Source organism: Podarcis muralis, chromosome 4, assembly GCF_964188315.1.
Source record: "Podarcis muralis chromosome 4, rPodMur119.hap1.1, whole genome shotgun sequence".
In the NCBI taxonomy this organism is placed as follows: Eukaryota; Metazoa; Chordata; class Lepidosauria; order Squamata; family Lacertidae; genus Podarcis; species Podarcis muralis.
In genome coordinates, this window is record NC_135658.1 from 49,849,882 (window position 1) to 49,871,609 (window position 21,728).

General features: G+C 40.5%; 1 protein-coding gene across 3 annotated transcripts in view; it reads left to right on the forward strand.

Moving 5' to 3' along the window:
• NCAM2 (neural cell adhesion molecule 2) overlaps positions 1–21,728 on the forward strand; it is a 197,376-nt gene that overhangs the window by 139,319 nt on the left and 36,329 nt on the right. For all 3 annotated transcript variants that reach the window (XM_028726954.2, XM_028726955.2, XM_028726953.2), the window contains exons 12-15: positions 2,526–2,699; positions 10,234–10,353; positions 12,772–12,893; positions 16,407–16,587. In XM_028726954.2, the coding sequence (XP_028582787.2) occupies positions 2,526–2,699; positions 10,234–10,353; positions 12,772–12,893; positions 16,407–16,587 (597 nt within the window). The remainder of the gene's footprint in view (positions 1–2,525; positions 2,700–10,233; positions 10,354–12,771; positions 12,894–16,406; positions 16,588–21,728) is intronic.

The following is a 21,728-nucleotide window of genomic DNA, read 5'->3' on the forward strand; positions in this document are numbered from 1 at the left end:
TACACCACAGCACATAAATCTAGGTGTCTTCTGGTGCAGACTAGGCATGACTGGAATGATAGTAATTTACTCCAGTGAAGAATGTGGATCAAAGACACAAATCTCATTACAAAGCCAGATAGTTGCAAGGTGGTGATTATGTACGTAGCTTTCTCTCTGACTTCATTTGCTCTAATTGTTCTGCAATTCTTAAAGGTTGATTATGCTGGCTAAATGTCACTGTGCCTCCTTCATAAGCAATTAACATTTCTTTTATAAGTTTTATGAGAACAGCCCTTAATACATTCTTTAAAAGAGAAGTTTACAAGACAAAGAGTTGGGGGATTTTTGCTGCAGAACATTTTTGTCTGAAGAAATAATGGGTTATGCAGCTCAATAAATTTACTCAAAGCAAAGAAAAACTGTTTGCCAAGCAAATATTTCACAAGCACTGCACCCCCTAGAAATGTATATTTATACCTGTTAATATAACAGTTTTGTGTTAAGGGGAAGGATGGCAGTTTTAAGAATACATTAGCATCTTTCAGCCATAGCATGTGATTTGTTTAACGTTTATTCTGTACTACAGCAATTCTTTGAAAATATATTAAGCCCTGTATATGAAAACCCCCATTTTGTTAAGGCCACTATAAAGGCCAGTGAAGAAAAAAATCAGCAACCTTATTTCACTTTCCTGATGTATATTGTTAAGGTTTATGATTTAATGAACCAGAATGCTGAAAAAAAGTTGCAGGGGAAAATATATATTTGGTAGATTATTCCTATCCAGTTCAATTGAATAGCAACGTTAAAAACCAGCATCAAACAAATAAACGACATAGACTCTGGTCACTTTTATGGTCCCTGGAAAGGCAGTTCAGTGTCCTTCCAGTGACTGGGCTAAGGAAAGAACCAACTGCTGTTACTTCTCCATCATCAGTTACCTAATGGCTGAGAAAACACAACAGGGTGTGTGTTGAAGAATGTTTTGAATCCTGTTTATCCAACCTTCCTCCTCCCTCCCCAAGCTGGCTTAATTATTTTGTGCTCCCAATGGGAAGAAAATCCACGGGGTGGAGAACTACAGAAGGAAGAAGAAAAAGAAGGAGAATAAAGAGAATGCAAAAAGGAGGAGAAAGATAAGCCACCCCCCTGTCCTGGTAGCATGAGCCCAGCAGGGCTTTGGATTGCTCTGTTGGTCATCAAGCTCATCTTGCAATAAAAATGTTTTTATAAGCCATCTAAATACAGAAGAGAAGAAGTCCTTTCCCAGGCACACTTCAATCAGGTCTTAGCTGATAATGGTCCAGACAGCAGGGCGTCTGATTCTGATCTTGAAGCTTGGGTTGTTTCATGTGGGCAAAGCAAGTCATTACAGTGGCTTTGTCTTAGGCTGTTTAGGACTCTAAAGGTTAATTAACAGCAAGTAAAACTGAGTCAGGAGATGAATTACTTGTTTCTTTAACAATGCAGTTTAAGAATAACCTATTGCAATCATCTGTAGCATCTGGTCACATGAGGTGGTGAACTTTACTGCACCCTAATATTTGACTCTTCTATATGTGGCATATATATAATATACCTTTTTCATTCAGATTTGCATATAACCTTTGCAATTAACCTTTTCTTTAAAAACAAAACAAAACTGACAAGGCATCGTTGGCTCAGATATAAGCTGGCACTTGATGCAAGAGAAGTCTGATGTGTGCAGAGATTCGTCAGGTTGGAACCACCAACTATGTACAGATCCATTTTAAATGAATTCGTCATCCATCCGTATCTAGGATGGTTAGAGTTGGCATGGAATTAGATGGGGAATTGTGCTCCCAGTACATTTCCGAGCACAATTCAATGTGTTGGTGCTGAGCTTTAAAGCCCTAAACGGCCTCGGTCCTGTATACCCGAAGGAGCGTTTCCACCCCCATCATCCAGCCCGGACACTGAGGTCCAGTGCTGAGGGCCTTCTGGTGGTTCCCTCACTGCAAGAAGTGAGGTTACAGGGAACCAGGCAGAGGGCCTTCTCGGTAGTGGTGCCTGCCCTGTGGAACACCCTCCCAGCAGATATCAAGGCAAAAAACAACTATTTTACTTTTAAAAGACAACTAAAGGCGGCCTTGTTTAGGGAAGTTTTTAATGTCTGATGCAGTATTGTTTTTAATATTCGGTTGGAAGCCGCCCAGAGTGGCTGGGGAAACCCAGCCAGATGAGCAGGGTATAAATAATATTATTATTATTATTATTATTATTATTATTATTATTATTATTATTATTATATTGCATTACATGGACAGGAAAATGACAGAGGTAAAGTCACGTGAGCACAAACTTAACATGCTACCATAAACAAGCTGAAACCATGTAACTCTTTTATTGCTGTTACATTAGCTACAGAATATCATTTAATGTTTCTGCAATGTGGTTTTGACATTTTAAGACACAGCAGTACATATTTTATAATATGTTCTTCTCAAGATGCTGAACACAGTATTATGTTTTTATTGATAAGGAATATAATTTCTAGTTACTTATCTCTTACACTTCCCTAGATGTACCATCCAGTCCACATGGAGTAAAAATTATAGAGATCTCACAGACGGTTGCAAAAGTCTCTTTCAATAAACCAGATTCACATGGGGGAGTCCCAATCCATCATTATCAAGTGGATGTCAAAGAAGTCTCTTCGGAAACATGGAAAGTCGTTCTTTCCCATGGAGTTCAGAGTGAGTCTGCAATGGGAAAAACGGGGATAATTCATAATATGAATATAAAAGGAAAATACTTGTTAAATGCTCATTTCTGTCCATGGTATTACATGGGAGAGCACATTCTCTAATGGGGAACTAACATGTTTTGGATAATGAACACATATAGTCATCTTTAAATAGTTGTGGTAATTTTTGTGTGTAATAAGGTTTCAAAATTAAACCACTAAGATTTACTATGCTGTCATCAAGCAAGATGTTCTTCATAGCAGAGTTATTCCAGCCCCTTGACTTTTCTCAAGCATTTTCAGATCTACAAAATCCTAAGGTATGGTGACTAAAACACATTATTCAACATATAGCCACACTACTTTCAATTTCTTTCCTAGCAGAATTTTCCTTTCACAACTACAACACACTAGGATGACAGTTTCATTATGACCCAATCATAGCTGGCAACCGTCCCTTATGTGGCGGGAAACTCCCTTATCCCAGCGCCATGTCCCACTGCTGTCCTTTATTGATGATGTCCCTTAAATTTCAAAGGTTTCAAAGGAAGCAGCTCCTCTCCATCCCTGGCCAGGGAGGAGGGAGGCTCCAACTGTGTTGCTTGGCTGCCCGGCCCACCCCCCTCCAGCCTCCTCTCACCAGCCTTGGCCCCCAGGAGCCCCTCCCCGCCGGGACTGGCGGGAGCCTCGGGCCCTTCCGCCACCATCCTCCTCACGGCCGCTGAACTGGGCGTCTCTGCCTGGGGCCTCCCCTCTGCTGCTGCTGCCACTAGGCCGTACTGCGGCTGCGCCGCCGAAGGACCTGGATGAGATGGACAACCTGGTGCGGCCTATGAATTGCAGAGGAGCCATGAGAGGAGAGTGAGGGCAACCATAGAGAAAGCAGTTCAGAGAAAGGAGGAGGAGGAGGAGGCGCGGGCAGGTGTTCCAAGGGCTAACCATAGAGGGGGAAAGCGGAGGAAGGACCGCAAGCACTTCTCCCATAGATTTGTAGTGGTAGACTATCATAGATGGTCTGATCTGTGGGTTTACGTTGGGCGCTATTCCCCCCCCCTTCCTCCCGCCCCGCCTGATGGAACTGAGAGCTGCAGATGGAACATGAGAGAAAAGAGACAGAACTGCAGCAGCATCTTTGTAGCTTGGACTTGGTTTTGTGCGAAAAGTGGTTGCTGCTTGTAGTTGCAGTGTTTCATCAGCTGGTGTCTTGAGCAGCAACCTCTGCAAACGAAGGGTTAAAAACCGGCGCTGCTCTCCAAAATTATCTGGTCCCTTTTATCTTCAATATTTCAGCTGGTTGACTAAAATCCCTTATTTTGGCTGCTGATCCCTTATTTTCGAGGCTGCTGGTCCCTTATTTTCAAATCTGTAAGTTGACAGCTATGACCCCAATATATATTTTCTGGTTAGTCATTGCCAATTCCCACCCCATAAGAGTATATGTGAATTTTTTTGGGGGGGGGTGCCACACTTAACTCTTGCGTACCTGAAGTTGCATTACCTGGACAAGAAAATGACAGAGGGAGGGAAGTCAAGTGAACACAAATACAAATGTCCTCTCCAAGTGGATATACATTTTATGGAATTTTATATAAAGAAATATATCAAGCACACTTTAAAATTCATGAGCCAAGAGAAATATTGGCTCAGCTTTCCTATGGCGTTTGTTTGTTTTTATATTAAGTACTCTAGCAGCATAATTCTACATGTGGGAGTTTAATGGGGTTTGTTACTGATTAAATGGGTGCAGGATTACATGATTAGATTATTAATAAAATTGGTGGTAGTTTTGGGTATGTTTGTGTGTTTAATATATAGTGGCTATACATATTTAGGCAAGGTCCAGACAGTCTGAAGGACTGTATCTCCCTGTATTAGCCTGTCTCTGTTTTGAGATAGCTAAAGACATTGGAAGAATTATAATGCCTGTAATGTTTTTATTAGTGGCCATGAAAATTATTTAGGCAAAGCATGGGAAATTAATATCTATACCTGCAAAGAAAAAAATGACTGGGGAAAGCCATTTATTAACATAATTAATGCTATAAATTAATGCAAGAATTTAAAACTTTTATAATTGCTGGGTAAAAAATGGGCAATATTAGAAGTATGACACTGCACAAATATTTGTATTTGTAGAGTATGCATTATTTGATAACTGTGGCATATCTGTTACATCCATTTCAAATTTCTTTTTGTTATTGAAAACATTTTTAATACTAAAAATAAAGGTAACTCTACATGCATAGTGGATACTTGCGTAGAATTTTACACTCCCAGTTTCTTGATTAAATCAGACTATAGGCTCACACCATATATTCAAGTAGTTTGGAGACAGTTCACTCGAATAGCATTTGAGGTTGTTCAGCATAATAAGTTGTTTATTACCCAAGCCACAATGTGTGTGTTTTATCAATTCAGTGGTACCTCAAGTTACGTACGCTTCAGGTTACATACGCTTCAGGTTACAGACTCCACTAACGCAGAAATAGTGCTTCAGGTTAAGAACTTTGCTTCAGGATGAGAACAGAAATCGTGCTCTGCTGGCTCGGCGGCAGCAAGAAGCCCCATTAGCTAAAGTGGTGCTTCAGGTTAAGAACAGTTTCAGGTTAAGAACGGACCTCCAGAATGAATTAAGTACTTAACCCGAGGTACCACTGTATCTCAGTTTAGTGTGTCCCTCAGACATACTATTTTCTTATGATATGCTGTATTTGTGTGGTGCTACATTTTGACTTTATTTTATTACAACATAGGAACTTTAAATGGAATCTGAAAGACTGAGAATTAGTGGTGTCAGAAATGATACACATATCCTAAAAGAACTAGTAAAATGAAGAAATTAACAATGTGATTTCTAATGGTTATGTGATGGCAGCATTAACGTTCATTGTAATGAATAATCTCACTTTCTCTACCCAGAGGCTGAACTTCTGAAAACAGATGTAAAATTTTAAGCTTTCTACTTGTTACACATCTATTTATATAGCATGCATTTAATTATAACTGCAGTACTTCACAGACTGTTTTGGAACTGGTCCTTCATATGATAACATTCTTTCTTTTCTTTTCTTTTACTGGACCAAACAAAGCTGCTGAATAAAATAACACAGGGCGTAGAACATACTAATTAAAACCCATTCATACAAAGTCCATCATACATAGTGTTTAGTAGCTTCAGAATGAACAATGTTTTGTTCTATTTTCTGGCTCTTACGGAACTAAATGTGTAAAGTATTGGTTGGTGCATTTAATTGGGCTGAAGAAATGCCACTGAACAATGGGGAGAAAATGTGCAGATATAACAAAAATGAACAATTTAATGTTTCATTAAGGATCCTGCCACCTCATTCCATGGCCTGTGGTTGACAACATTTCGAGGTTTGAGTGGGTTGGATCCAGCCTTTATATTCTGTGGACTCCAAGACTTATTTTGTCTTTGAAAGGCTACCAACTCAGTGGAGGGCCAGACTATTCTGGAAGACCCTCTGGAATAGTATTGGAAGTAGTACTGGCAGATAGATATAGGAGAGGGGGAGTTGGCCACAGTCACATTTGGCCAGCAGAAGCATTCCCTGAGAACAGAGGTGTACCTGGCAAAGGTGTGCCCATGGCTAGCAGCTGTATCCCCCCCCCCATGGCTTGAGCAGCAGAGCAGCAACCCAGAGTGAATCCAGATGGGGTCCTAGCCACTCCTAACAAGGGTGGAGACGTATGATTTTATACCAGCACCAAGGGTGCAGGACAGCTTAATCAACCCATAGGTACGCTCCTGCCTAAGAACTCTGCTCAGAAGATATTATAGTGGGGAGGAGCAAATGCCAAATTGAATCCATTTTATTTACTTATTTTGGTTTTCATATTCCTCTAGCAAAATAGCTCTGCTATTGTATCTTGTGTATATTACAATCAAACTCTGGGATGTGTGTCCATTATGGTATGGTTGCCATCTGTCTGTCTTTCCCAGACCTGCCCTCTTTTTGTAGCTTAAAGTGTCTGTCTGGGCAGGTTTTTAAAATCAGGCAAAACGTCAGGAGTGGGGAGAGTTTGGGAGTTGAAGTCCGTAGTGGTGAGTGAACGTGTTAGAAGAGTACTGGTCCTCTTTACCCTGCCTGTGTGAGTGTGTGTGTTTGGCTCAAGGCTCAAGGGTCTTTTCCATAATCCTTGCTTGCCTGCCTGTGAGAGGGAGACTCCAGTGTGTTTGTGTGTGTGCACATGTGGAACTGCTGGGGAAGAGGGAGTTTTGCTGTTAGACATTCTGCTTGGCTTCCTGCAGGCACACTTTCCTTGGGGTGTGTGTGTGTGTGTGTGTGTGTGTGTGTGTTTCCCCTTTAAAGGGGACCAGGTGTTGCTATTAAGGAATCCTGCAGGGCTTCCTGGGGTGAGCTCAAGGGTATGTGACTGCCCGTGGATGATTCAGTGTTGGTATGCTGCAAGTGGCAGCCCTGGGTTTCAACTTAATCTTGTTTGCTGTTACCAGCAGTGTGCAGGTGTTTGGGATAAGTGGGTGTGAATATTAGTTTTTCTAACTGGGCACGAGTGTGAGGATGAGCGAGCCCCATCTGGTACACAGGCTGAGACCCTACCTTCCTGCAGGACTGTCTCATCAGAGTGGTGCATGCTCTAGTTATCTCCCGCTTGGACTACCGCAATGCGCTCAATATGGGACTACCTTTGAAGGTGACCCGGAAACTACAACTAATCCAGAATGCAGCAGCTAGACTGGTGACAGGTAGTGGCCGCCGAGACCTCATAACACCAGTCTTGAAAGACCTACATTGGCTCCCAGTACGTTTCCAAGCACAATTGGTGCCAACCTTTAAAACCCTAAACGGCCTCTGTCCTGTATACCTGAAGGAGCGTCTCCACTCCCATTGTTCTGCCCAGATACTGAGGTCCAGCTACGAGGGCCTTCTGGCGGTTCCCTCACTGCAAGAAGCAAAGTTACAGGGAACCAGGCAGAGGGCCTTCTCGGTAGTGGCGCCTGCCCTTTGGAACACCCACCCATCAGATGTCAAAGAAATAAACAACTATCCGACTTTTAGAAGACATCTGAAGGCAGCCCTGTTTATGGAAGCTTTTAATATCTTATGAATTATTGTATAAATGGGAGGGGCGTTGTTGTTGTTGTTGTTGTTGTTGTTGTTATAGTTTTCACTGTGAAGTACAGTCTGTCTGGGGCTCCCTCTTTTAAGTTCATTGTCCCTTTTTCAGTCACGGTTAGTGTGAGTGTGTCTGCTATGTGGGAGGTTGTTTTGTTTGTTTTTCTTGATTATATGAGCAAGTGTGGCAGCCTGATTGTTGGGATATAATTTAACCCCTTTGTTATAGCCCTGGCCATAACAGTTGTTTCCCCTCAGATCCCTTGTTTTCATGCCACAAATAGCCACAAGTAAGGGAAGCAGCCTCTTTCTGTAACCACTGTAGCAATTTTAACTGAAGTGTTGGGGAGAATTGTTTTTCCCTTTTCTCTTCAGCCAAACAGTTGCAGTTCATTGTTACAATAAATACAGCAAAAATAGAGGGTAATTATTTAAATAAGCAAATTACTGAATATTCTTATTTTGTTGTTGAAAATTACAGAACGTAGAAATATTTCACAGCTTCTATAGTCTACATAAAGTAGGGATATTTACAATGAGAGTCTTCATAAGATCCATAGTTAAAAGTAGTCGGCAAATGTGTCCTCTTTTTTGCTCTTTAAAATATGGCAACCCTACATTATGGGGACTATTTTGCAACTTGATTGGGTATGTGGATCTGGCAAGGAATGGTACAGAACTTGGTGTTACTGCAGTAGGGTATGTAGTAGAACCATGGGATATCTTTCCACTTGCTGTTTCTGCATGGGGAAGGTGGCTATTCTCATTACTTAATGTAAGGTAGAAAGATTTCTTCTCCTCCTTCTCCACTTCTTCCCTATTTTCCACATCCTTCTTTTCTGATGTTAAATGTTGCTTCGCTAGACTTTTAAAAGGGGTAGAAGTTGAATGTGAAAACTGGCTTGCATAACCAGATTCAATAAAGAAGGGCCATGGTTCAGCATGCACTTCAGTAGTTACTGAGCTTAGCTGTAGGGACACGGAAAGGTAGGTAGATAAGGCAACCAAAAATCCTAAAGGAATTTTGCTTCTAAAATTCCGGACAGATCAGAATTTCACCTTCATACAGAAGGACCTCTTACTGCCAGCCTGGTGAGGAGCAGCAATTGTGGTCTGGCAGCCATTGGCTGGGGCAGTCTGATCTTCTGGTCCCTGCATGGCCAGGGGAGGACATCACTTCCTCCTTCACTGGCCATGCTGGCTGCTTGGGGAGCAGACTGGAGGGACAACTTGCTCTAAGGTCTGCTCTCTGGCTATAAAGCCAGCTGTTCCCAGGACTCACCACTTAGACCACTTCATCCCAATTTAAAACATTGCTGCTTCATTTCAGAGAAACTAAACATTTTTTTGATAGGAAAATGTGAAGCTCCCATTATTTGTTGCTGCAACCTCCTAAGGTTTCAAATTGATTTAAAAGAAAGTATAATGCAATACTTAATTATCATATATGTCTTAACCTTTAGCATACAAATTGTTTATTATGAAAGTGCAACTTGGCATTTCAGCTATTTTGTGACATTTATAATGTGATTCTTGACTCACAATTTATGAATTGAGTTGTTATTTGAGTATTGCAAACTGAGGTAATTGGGTTAGTGAGACAGTTCCTGCATGAAAATTAATATAGTGTCTTTAAAGAAAGGGAAGGGGAGAAAAGATGGCATGCTTCAAAAATTATTTTTGCTTGCTAGAAGAACTACACATCCATACACAATTTAGTTGAAGTGTTTTTGTGTTTTTGTTTTTGTTTTTTTAAAAAAACCTGACAACAATCAGACAACAACATTATTTTATTTCCCTGAAACACTTGATAAGGCTTTCAGCCTATCAAAAGTATTCTGTAAAAAGTCACAACTCATATAGTAGAAATTACCTGACTCTTGTTTTGTGCTGAAAATTGTCATCATCTCCCCCTCCCCCATGCTATCTATTGAACATTATAACTTATACTTTTATTCTGTTGATTAAAATATATTTCTATATTGGATTCAGGCTTGCAGTTTTCCAGGACAACCACACTCTCCTTCACTATACAACACTGATTGAGATAGTGACATGGTGTGATTGTCTGAACATGTGCTCATGGAATTTTTATGTTTACTTAGATGTGCTGAGTTCCCTCATCCTGCAGTATACTTGTGATCACAAATCTAGTGGAACATAGATAGTTACATGTTCATTGTTATGTATTTTTATCATTTGATCACTAATAACACCAAAGCTGATTGCACTATCATAGCAGCATTCTTGTGTAAAGCAGAAAACATATTTGCCTATTGGCGAAGAACTTAATATTCCCACTTAAATATAAAAATATATTTGTCTAACTTCTCAGTATAAAATTTGTGAAATGCTTTTGAAGTAACTGAAGCAGCAATGTTACAAAATGCTATATCCTATTTCATGTGTGTGTTTCTAAGCAAAGTTTTTCTTCTTCTTTTTTAGCAACCGTTATTCTCAGCAACCTGGAACCTAATACAACATATGAAATGAAGGTTGCTGCTGTAAATGGAAAAGGGCAAGGAGAATATAGCAAAATTGAGATATTTCAAACATTGCCAGTTCGTAAGTAATCTCCTTCCTCTTTAATGAATTATATTGGTTGAAAAATCAAGTTTAGGTGATACTTTGGATGCATATTTGCTGCTGATTCTTTCACCCATTCTGCCCATTTCCTCATTCTGTTTCCCAGCAGCATTTACAGCACTTGCAGAAAACAACACTTCCCCCTTCTGTGTTGGCCAGCCCTCCAAGATGTTCCATGCCTCCCCTTCCCCCAAACATTGGTTTTTAAAGGGGGACTTTTCTTTCCAGTGGGTCATCACACCCACTGCTATCCCTGGAAACCTCCATTTCCCCAGACCAAGGATCTTCTTTTGATGTGTTGATGACCGGTCATCAGCATCATTGTACTCCTTAACTAATTCCCCCAGGCAATATCCTGGACTGGAAAAGAAGCTTAGCTTGTCATTTTGCACTGTTAAAAAAGGTAACTGTTAAGTTGCACTGTTAAGTCCAGTCGTGAATGACTCTGGGGTTGCGGCGCTCATCTCACTTTACTGGCCGAGGGAGCCGACGTTTGTCCGCAGACAGTTTTTCCAGGTCATGTGGCCAGCATGACTAAGCCGCTTCTGGCAAAACCAGAGCAGTGCACAGAAACACCATTGACCTTCCCACCGGAGCAGTGCCTATTTATCTACTTGCACTTTGACGTGCTTTCGAACTGCTAGGTTGGCAGGAGCTGGGACCTAGCAACAGGAGCTCACCCTGTCATGGGGATTCGAACCGCCAATCTTCCGATCGGCAAGCCCTAGGCTCAGTGGTTTAGACCACAGTGCCACCCACGTCCCTTTGCACTGTTAGCTCACCTTAATTCTCAGCACACTGATTAAACCCCAGCACCCAGGAATCTAGAGGGTATTGGGCACCCAGAAACCTGTAACAGTATATTAAAAGGTAAAGGTACCCCTGCCCGTATGGGCCAGTCTTGACAGACTCTAGGGTTGTGCGCCCATCTCACTTAAGAGGCCGGGGGCCAGCGCTGTCCGGAGACACTTTCCGGGTCACATGGCCAGCGTGACAAAGCTGCATCTGGCGAGCCAGCGCAGCACACGGAAACGCCGTTTACCTTCCCGCCAGTAAGCGGTCCCTATTTATCTACTTGCACCCGGGGGTGCTTTCGAACTGCTAGGTTGGCAGGCGCTGGGACCGAACAACGGGAGTGCACCCCGCCGTGGGGATTCGAACCGCCAACCTTTCGATCGGCAAGCCCTAGGCGCTGAGGCTTTTACCCACAGCGCCACCCGCATCCCTGTAACAGTATATTAAATGTGTTTTAAATCCATGGTGTGTGGACCATGAGCCCATACCATCTGTGAGTTATGTTTTGCTATATCCTGTGCCTACCATCTGGTGCACTGGGATACATAGCAGGAAAACAGTTTCATTCTGGGATACACATAAAGTAAACAAAACTCTCTTTACCACTTCTGCCAAATATACACAATATATCCATTACAGGTACATACCATTCACGTAACTAATGGGTATCTGCTGAAACCTAAGTTCTCTAAAGACTTTTCCAAGCTGTGGGAAAGTAATATTCCATAAATAAAATGAAATTCAATTACCTTTTCTATTGCAGCATACCAGTGAGGAGAGCAATTTTTATTAATCATTTCCTTTTCCTATGAACATATGGAGATTTCTAATCTGTTCACATAGTTCAGATAGGGGACCATGGGGAGTGGGGCACAAATGCTTCTGGTTGGAAACACACGAGAGAACAAAAGGAAAAGCAACACGGTTTCCTAATTTACATCTCTCTCCTCTCAAGGCATTAAAAGTACAATTGGCTTAGCTGTGCAACAGCTTGTACAAGCAAGCTGTCCCTTTTTCCACTGCTTCAATTTCCTCAACCTGTCCTGCAACAGAAAATATATGGTTGCTTTCTAGTCTGTGTTTTTGTAATAAATTGCATAAACAGAGCTTGGTAACTCACAGGCCAGAGATTTTAGAAGGAGAGCATTGTGTGATTTGCTGTATGGTGCGTAGATAATGCTAATGCAGCCATAGCCATGAGTCAGCCAGGAGTGGCGAGACAGATCTTGCACTGGTTTACCCCCCTACACATGGAATTTTACCCATGTAAGATTCAGGAATGGATTGTACCCTGGGTGGTCTTTTTGTAACCCAGTCAATCTTTGGAAAGATATGTTGTTAAAGTTATATTTTTCAAACAAAATATAATACAATGTTTTCATTAATTGTAAATACTCCCTTATGTGAAATTACTGTTTCAGTGATATCTGTAAGTGGTGCTTAAGACCAGCTTCCCAATAAAATTGTGCATTTTCTTCATTTGACTGAGATCATCTCACATCTGTAAAATAACATGAGAGCAACCTAAAAATACACATATAAATAAAATGCAACAATTACATCATAGAATTATTGCATATCTCTTTTCATCTTGTATTTTAGGTGAGCCAAGCCCTCCAGCTATTCATGGACAACCAGGCAGTGGGAAAAGCTTTAAACTTAGCATAACAAAGCAAGATGATGGAGGAGCACCTATTTTGGAATATATTGTAAAATACAGAAGTGTAAGTATTTTATTAATCTCAAGAATATGCTTATGTTAGGATTTTTCTTTTGAACTTTTAAAATAAAGCTACAAGCACACAAGGTCTTTCCCCAGACTGTTTTTGCTAAAGTTGCCACAAGGTTCTTTTTTATTCTTGTTGCAGCAAATTTATAAAACTTCCCCCCTGGAATATGTTTCGACAGTATCTACAAGCAAGAACCTCAGACTTCCATTGCAGATTTCACATTGGGGCAGTTACTAGTGTGTTGAAAGGATGTGTATGCTGCAATCCTATGCACACTTTAAAACACACACACACATTTTTTATTGGTTGTTAAACAAATACAAATACAACAACCATTAAACATTTATCCAGCAGTACATCTAATGGTGTTTGTTTTATCCATTGACTCTAGACATAAACTTACACATATAACATTCAAACATATCACTTAGCATACTCTCTCCACTGAGAATATTGAGTTGTTGGTCTAGCAAGGTCTTGATTTTGGTAATTAAAATAGTTAAAGTAATGGGTCCACGTTTCTTGAAAGGTGTCTCTTTTCTTGATGTCTTTAATTGCTGTCCTGTGTCTAGTGCAGCCATAGGCAAACTCGGCACTCCAGATGTTTTGGGACTACAACTCTCATCATCCCTAGCTAACAGGACCTGTGGTCAGGGATGATGGGAGTTGTAGTCCCAAAACATCTGGAGGGACGAGTTTGCCTATGCCTGGTCTAGTGAGACACTCCCACATTGCTATATGCAATACATTATTTCCCCAAATGTTCAGGGGTATTTCTGTCTGGTTCTTCCATTGTTGAGCTATCACTAAGTGTGCTGCGGGCAGTAAGAAGCCTACTAGTTCTCTATGGTGCAGGGTGGAATCTAACTCTATGTCCAAAGATAATAGAGTTAAGGCAGGATTTGGAAAAACGGGTTGGCTTGTAATTGCAGCTATAATGGAAAATGCTCAATTCCAAAAGTTTTAAACATGGGAGCATTTCCATAAAACATGAATAAATGAACTAAGATGGAGGATATCTTGTAGGCCATGTAGTTCAACCCTTGCTTGATGGTGTTTTCCTGTGGTATTCAAATGATTTTATTTAATAATGTATTTTCCAGCTTACATTAATTGCTCTTGAAAGAAAATTGTGACGCTAGTTTCTCATTAAAAATGGGCTTTTTTACAGTGAAAAGTATGTTTTAATTGTAGTTGACCTTGATTGACATTCTTTCTGTTCTAATAAATTCATTTGAATTTCTTTCTTCATGTATTTAAAAACCTTCATGAAAAGTTGTGAAATTCTCTTAATATCCACATTTTTGTATGCAGTTTCAATGGATATGCGCATTTTTGTGCAGCTTTCCCTTCTATGATGCATTTTTGTATCTTACATTTTCTAATATATGCACTTCATGCACACTTTATTCAATACATGTGCTTTGTATACATTATTTGGTTGGAGGTAAAGGTAAAGGACCCCACTCAAAGGTGACTGTGGGGTTCAGCACTTATCTCGCTTCAGGCCAAGAGTGCCAGTGTTGGTCCACAGTTAGCTTTCCAGGTCATGTGCCTAGCATGACTAAACCGCTTCTGGTGCAATGGAACACCGGGATGGAAGCCAGAGCACACAGAAACACCATTCATCTTTCTGCCACAGCAGTACCTATTTACTTGCATCGATTTGCTTTAAAACTGCTAGGTTGGCAGAAGCTGGGACAGAGCAACAGGAGCTCACCCCATTGCACGGATTCAAATTGCTGACCTTCCAATCAGCAAGCCCAAGAGGCTCAGTGGTTTAGACCACAGTGCCACCCACTTCCTAAGACAGGCATGGCCAAACTTGACCCTCCAGCTGTTTTGGGACTACAGTTCCCTTCATCCCTGACCACTGGTCCTGTTGGCTAGGAATGATGGGAGTTGTAGTCCCAAAACAGCTGGAGGGCCAAGTTTGGCCATGCCTGTCCTAGGACAAACGCAGGCTCCCTTGGCCTGAAGCGAGATGAGCACTTCGCCCCATAGTCGCCTTTGACTGGACTTAACTGTCCAGGGGTCCTTTACCTTTATTTATTTGGTTGGAGAACATCACAAAATTCAGGGAAGTCCTGGTTTTGAAGGATAGCTGTGTTTTGGTTCACATACCTTTTTGTAAGTGTGATTAAGGTATTTTCTCATTAATACGGGTGCAAAATCAAATTTATTTCTCATCCCTAATAGATACAAGTAAATGGGGGAAGTATAAGACTTTTCTTCTCACTGCTACCTGCTGCTACCTATAGGCAACTGGATCAAGAAAAGGCTTAACTGTCTTTTATGTAGCAGAGGCCCTGAGGAGCTCCAGTCTGCTTCTGTTTTCTGACAGTTATAACTGTTTCCCAGATCTCTCTCTCTCTCTCTCTCTCTCTCTCTCTCTCTCTCTCTCTCTCTCACACACACACACACACACACACACACAATATAATTTCATCCAATATAATGCTACTTTAGAAAGAAGCTATTGCTTTAAATGCTTTGTTGAGAGTAATGCTGTGCCATAGTAGTGGTTTACTACAGAGGAAATAATTGTTACTACTTTCCCCAAGCCTTTCTCTGCTTTATATTTCCTCAGAGTGTTGTACCAGTGAACTCTAGATTATAGGGATGGGCAAGAATTTGTTTGTTTAATTATTACATTCATTTTTGTTACTAAAACCTCATATGTTTTGTTATTCATTAGTTCTTCTCATTATTATTTCATTTGTTTCCAACTGTTTTCATTGGAAGACCAGCTGCTATTATACTATCTGTATCTTCTGCTTTTTCCATCTATTTGGAATTAAACAAGATATTAGACTTGCCAGATTTCAGACAGATATGAGAAAGGGTTCCTGTTTTGTAGGCAACCTCAAAAGCCACCCACACACAACCTAAAAATGGGAAGGAGAACTGGTTTTGCACAAGGAGAAAGATGAACCTCTGTGCATGGATTGAAAGGCTTGGGGATGCAGACCAAAAGGTTGCCCAATATAGTGTGAAATCCTCCCCCCATCCCTTCTCCGGCTAGGGCTGCTGCTTCTCCCTCCAACCCTCACTTCCAAGTAAGGTAGCTTCCAGAAAAGGAGGCTTTCCAGGGCTATACCAGGAACATGCAGTATGGAGGGGCAGTGCTGAGCCCTCCCAACAGCAAAGTCATTGCAGAGTTGCTACCACTTATAGAAGGTGCAGGGTAGCACTGAGGTCCGGGCTGTGTGGGTGCATCAGTGCAGCCAATCCAAAACCCCTACAAGTACATCCACAGAGCCTAGCCAAACCCTACGTAACTCCTACACTGTCTCAGCAAGAAGCAGTAACTAGTGTCTGAAAGGGGACAGCACAACACCACTTCTCCATACCAGCAGCTCCTGGTCAGTTGCTTTTTATATGCTTAATAGGAAAGTACAGTCATATATTAGATGACTGATGTTGTAGTTTGGGACTTGCTTTCAACTGTACTCAGTTTAAGGACTAAATTCATCACAATTTAGACTGTTCTTTGCATTTTTACAGAAAGATAAGGAAGACCAATGGGAAGTGAAAAAGTTTCAAGGTAATAAAGACCAAATTATTCTAGAACCGTTGCAGTGGACAATGGTCTATGAAGTGCAAATTACTGCAACCAACAGACTGGGATATTCAGAACCAGCTGTATATGAATTCATCATGCCACCAAAGCCCAATATAATTACAGGTAAGTTAATTCTAACATACTACTAACAGTTACTTCTGCTCTTATTTTAACATTAGTGGAGAATTGGTTTTCTATATTTTCTAAACATCTTCAACATTTCTGGCCCTGCCAGATATACCGTTTGTAGCGTTATAACTGGTGGGGCTTTTATCTTTATTTTTCTACATGCTTCCACATGGCAGCGATATTTCATCACTATTCCAAAGCACAGCAGTCATCAAACCACTTTTTCTTCTGCAGCGAAATTTCTGACATTTGTGAAAGATCTGGAATTCTTCTGCAATCTTTTCATTGTGTGGAACACCATTGTGTGGTGTTTTGTGCAGTTCCATGCATTCTAGGTACTGTTCATAGTGTGGGATTTAAGCCACTTTAGCTTTGTACTTCTTTAACCTCCTTGGCCTTTTTTGACAGGAGGTTGTCCATAGCCAAGACCAAAAACTCAGAGAGTTCCTACTGCCTAATCTCCCTCACAAACAGAATTCCAGAACATCAGGTGTGGATGCAAGAGGTCTGTCTCATAACTCTTACACTGGTTTCAGGCACAAGGTAAAGGAAGGGGTCTGATTACAGGCACAGATTTTTTTCTCAGTCTGAACCCATCCCACCATTGGTATGGGCAGTGGGGAAAGAAGCAACCAGCCTCCCAAAAAGCAGCAACATGTGACAGCTAGTGTGGGCGGTCCGCTACAATTTTGCTGCCAAAATCATCAGAACAAAGAACAGTTATAGCACTACAAATGGTATATCTCAAATGGCACACAGTTGCTTATTACTGGTATGACTATTTCCTTATTACTAGCAAAATCACCAGCTACAAGGTTTACAATATTCTGTTGATTTTATGCGCTGACATATGCTAACAGGTCGCTATTTCAAAAGAAATCACTTACCATATCTCTGCAATTTTACGGTCTACAGTTTGGTAGTTGCATCCACCTAGCAGTAATTGGTTTTGTTGCAGTAGCACTTAGAAGAAGTCTCTGCATGGTACTGCATGCATCAAACAACAGGCTCCTAAAGGGTGACATTAAAGGAGATGATGGTGCAGTTGCTAGCAAATTGTTGCCTGGAATATTAAAGTCTGGTGGAGTGGCAATGCCTCCCTGGGATCATAGTGTAGAATAGAGCATGCTAGGCATTTTTGAAAGCACGTTAGTCAGGTGACATCTGCCCCACTTGTATAGCATATGATGCTGGTCATTCTGCAGCTGCCATGGCACAAGTTTCCATACCAGAAGAGGTGGACTTGTGGCCATCCAGATGTTGTTGGACTTCATGTCTAAACACAGGGCTGATGAGAGTTTGGTGTCTGACAAAATCCAAGAAGCCACAGCTTCCCTATCCCTGTTCTTTTCCATGACTGTTTGGGATCAGGTTATCCAAAAGTTACCAATAGGTACTTTAATTAGAAATCTGAAGAATATTAATGGTGCCTTGTTTGCCTGACTTCTGACTTGAGTGTTCGGTTCCCTGTGAAATTTTGTCAAAAGTTTCTTTTAGCTATAGGCCACTAGGTAATTCCTGTGTGGCTATTAGTTAGAATGCAATCACATTTTCACGAACTATTCAAATGAATTTTCAAACTTGGAAGGAATTATAAAAATTGAATTCTATTAATGATGTGAAAATCAGATTGCAAAATCTTGCTGGGTAGGGCCTGGAAACAGACCTGATGGAAGAGTGTATCTTTCCTGATCTGCATTTGAATCTTAAAAGGGTGGTGGTGACCTCTGTTGTCTCCCCCCACTGATCATGCCTTGCCAAACCCCAATGTTCCTGTAGGCTTGTTGTGGATTTGTTTACCCCATACACGGTTTCAGTCTGGTTATTTCTTCATGTGCACCTGCTCCCTTGTGCCTAGTGCATAATAAAAAGCAGATAATTTTTATTCAGAATCACAAAAGAAATTGTGCAAGATCTGAAACCTTGCAGAAAATAAATTACAAGCCTAAATGAGATAGGTCTCTGTGATTAATGGATTATTTCTACAGAATCATTTTTTAAAAAAATTCATTAAAATAAAAGTTGAAAGGGAAAGGGCAAGACAATGGGTGGGAAGATGGACATTTGCCATGTTTGCATAATCATCCAGGACTTTGTAAACAATGTTTTAATAAAGCCATGCATGAATGATCTGGCTACGCTCTCATCCCTACACTGTTCCCATTATCCAGCAGTGTGAACTTTTTGGCTTGCGTTAATCCAGCATTCCATTTTACACCTGAACTAAGGAACTATGCCTGAGCTAACAAACCAGGAAAATAAGGCTGGGTATCATTATTGCTTATAAAGCCTTGATCAAGCATCCAAACGTGGCCATTATGACACATTTGGTATCAAATATAACTCCATTGAGAAGGATTTCTGCCATCCTCAATTACTTTCTAGGTCTCACAATTATATCAATATCAGTTTGGTATCCAGAGCAAATTGGTAGGAAACTAAAACTAATATTATCGGGTGATTTGAATGTAGAAGTTGATTACTTGATTCAACCATCATCAAGACAATTGCTATCTTAGGAATCCACATTGATTATTTTTAGATAAAATTGAAAGCTTCTAGACATATCTCAGTTCTCCCTAGAGTTTAACTTATGTACAATAATTCTCAGCATATTAAGACTGTGTTTATCAGCGAGGCAGAATTTATTTGTTGATGTTTGGGATGAATAGCTGCTGTTTCCAGTCACAACCCTTCAGCTTTACATAGCAATATTTTCTTGACTATGGACTTAAGCCAATTATTTCATGGAAGCGCACCCATCAGTCATTGCATTTAGGACTGTTTTCAGATTCCACAAATATTATGACCTTTTATGTCCCTGACTGGAATGTCTTGCATACCCTTTCAAACAAAGTGCCATCATGTGTGCTGAAGCATCTTCACTCTTCCTGACCAAACCCATTTTGTCATAGGCAGAGATGATGGATAATCTATTTAATGTGATCATGTTGTGCTATATACTTGCAAAAAATGTCAGTGTTCATCAAGTTAAACCATTCCTTTATATTTTCATTAATTACTCACAGCGACAGCCTTATGAACTTGAAAGGTTCACCTGGAGGTTAAAAACATTTATTTTTGTTTTAAGTATAACAATATGTTCATATTTTGAAGCTTGAATAAACACAACACTGATATATTCTTTTCTGCAACCCCCCATAGGAAATGTGTGAAACACTTCTGTTTACTTTTGCAACTAGAGTTTCTTTCTTGCTTCATAGTTTTCTGTAATGGTAAGGTGGATTCAGTACCTAATTTCAAGATATTCTAGGGTACAAGCCTGTTACAATACTGCTACCTGCTTCCAAATCTCATCACTATAGAAAAGAGCTTTCAGTTTATTCATATAGATTTACTTACAGAATAAAATTAAATTTAAAATAGAAAGAAACATGTTAGATCTGAAGTACTCCCGAAAGTGCACCCTGAGCCTTGATGTGTGTAGTCTGATTATTCTCGCTGCAACAGGAAATTCACTTGGCATATGCTAAGAAGGACACTCAACTATTATGCACTTCTCCCAAGGCTAAAATATGAAAGTAAAAACAGGTTTGAAATATCACTCTGGTGGCCCCTAGCAGAATTTAAGGCCTGAAGTGTTTTGTAACACTGCGGGAATGGGTAGGGGAGAGATTGCTGTATAGAAATGTCTATAGCATCAGTGAAAACTGTGTAGGAAATAAGATGAATAAAATCTATCTTTGTTTGTTGGCACAGAAAGAGAGGAAACATATAATATGTATGGTACTTGTTATTTATTACATGTTCACCCCACCTTTCACCCAACAAGTGCAGGGTGGTGTACATGCCCTGCAAGGGGGCCAATGTGAATAAAATATGGGGGGGCAGGTAAGCCCCACTCTACATAATTGATAAAAATACACAGCACACACCATTTGAATGGTAGTGCCCATCCGCTTGGGGGAGGGGGATAGCCCCCTCAAATACTTTAGGGGAGGCTGAAGGGACCTCAGCCCCTAGGAGTTGGCTCCTATGACACCCTCCCTATTTTATCCTCAAAACACACCTTTGAGATAGATTAGAATGAGAGGGTGATTGTCCTAGGGCCACACATGAACATAGTGCCTTATCAAGGCTGGAACAAACTTTTTACAACAGTAACTGGTGGAGGAAAAGTTCAAATTCTTGCACGGTACTTGATCCCATGAATGATATCAATATTCAGTGCTTACAGTAGTTTGAAGAATTTAAGCTGAAGAAAAGACCCATTTAAATATCAATTATTTATTATAATCCAATACATGACAACTGTATTAAGAGCTGGCTTAATTTTTGACTCTGTTCTCTATAATTAAGGGCTCCTTAATTATACACCTTTAAATGTAACACTAATGTCTCAACAAATGAAACTGATCTGTAGAAAATGTAAGTTGAAAAAAGAGACATTGCACATACTTTTGTAAACCAAGAAACCTTTAATAAAAACATCACACACACACACACACACACACACACACACACACACACCCCTTTAGGAGCCAGGGCCAGGCAAAAACATTTCTCTTCAACCACCCTATATCTTTTAAAATGTGTTTGTGGGAGGTGTTGGGGAGAGCGGGGTTATTGTTTCGTTCTTGTTTTTATTATGTATTTTGTGTTTTTATTTTGTATTTTTATGCTATTAACCACCCTGAGATCTATGGATGAAAGGCAGTGTACAAATTTAATAAATAAATGCACCTTTTTTTAAAACAAACTATCATAGAAACAAACCAACTTCAAATTATTTGTTACGGAGCAGGCTTGTTTCAATAAACCATATTTAGTTTACCACATTTTAGGCTTGGGATGCAACACTAAGATAATGTAAAACAGAAGCAAAAGCTTCCAAACCCCTCAAGACCCCACCAGGGGAAGGGAGTAAATCAGAATGCTCATTATCTGAAATCTCAGTTATCTGAACACAAAGAATGATACCCAAACCTCATTACACCAGCAGCTGATTCAGATATCTGAACAGTCGAAGTTTGCCCACTTCCTTACTTTTTTTGTCTTTTGCCAGGGAGGGAGGGAGGGAGGGAAGGAGGGAGGGTACGAGGGAGATCGGACAAGTCATGATTTATTAATCTTCCCATAAGAAATAATGGAAATCATCAGCTTGCTATGCAAAC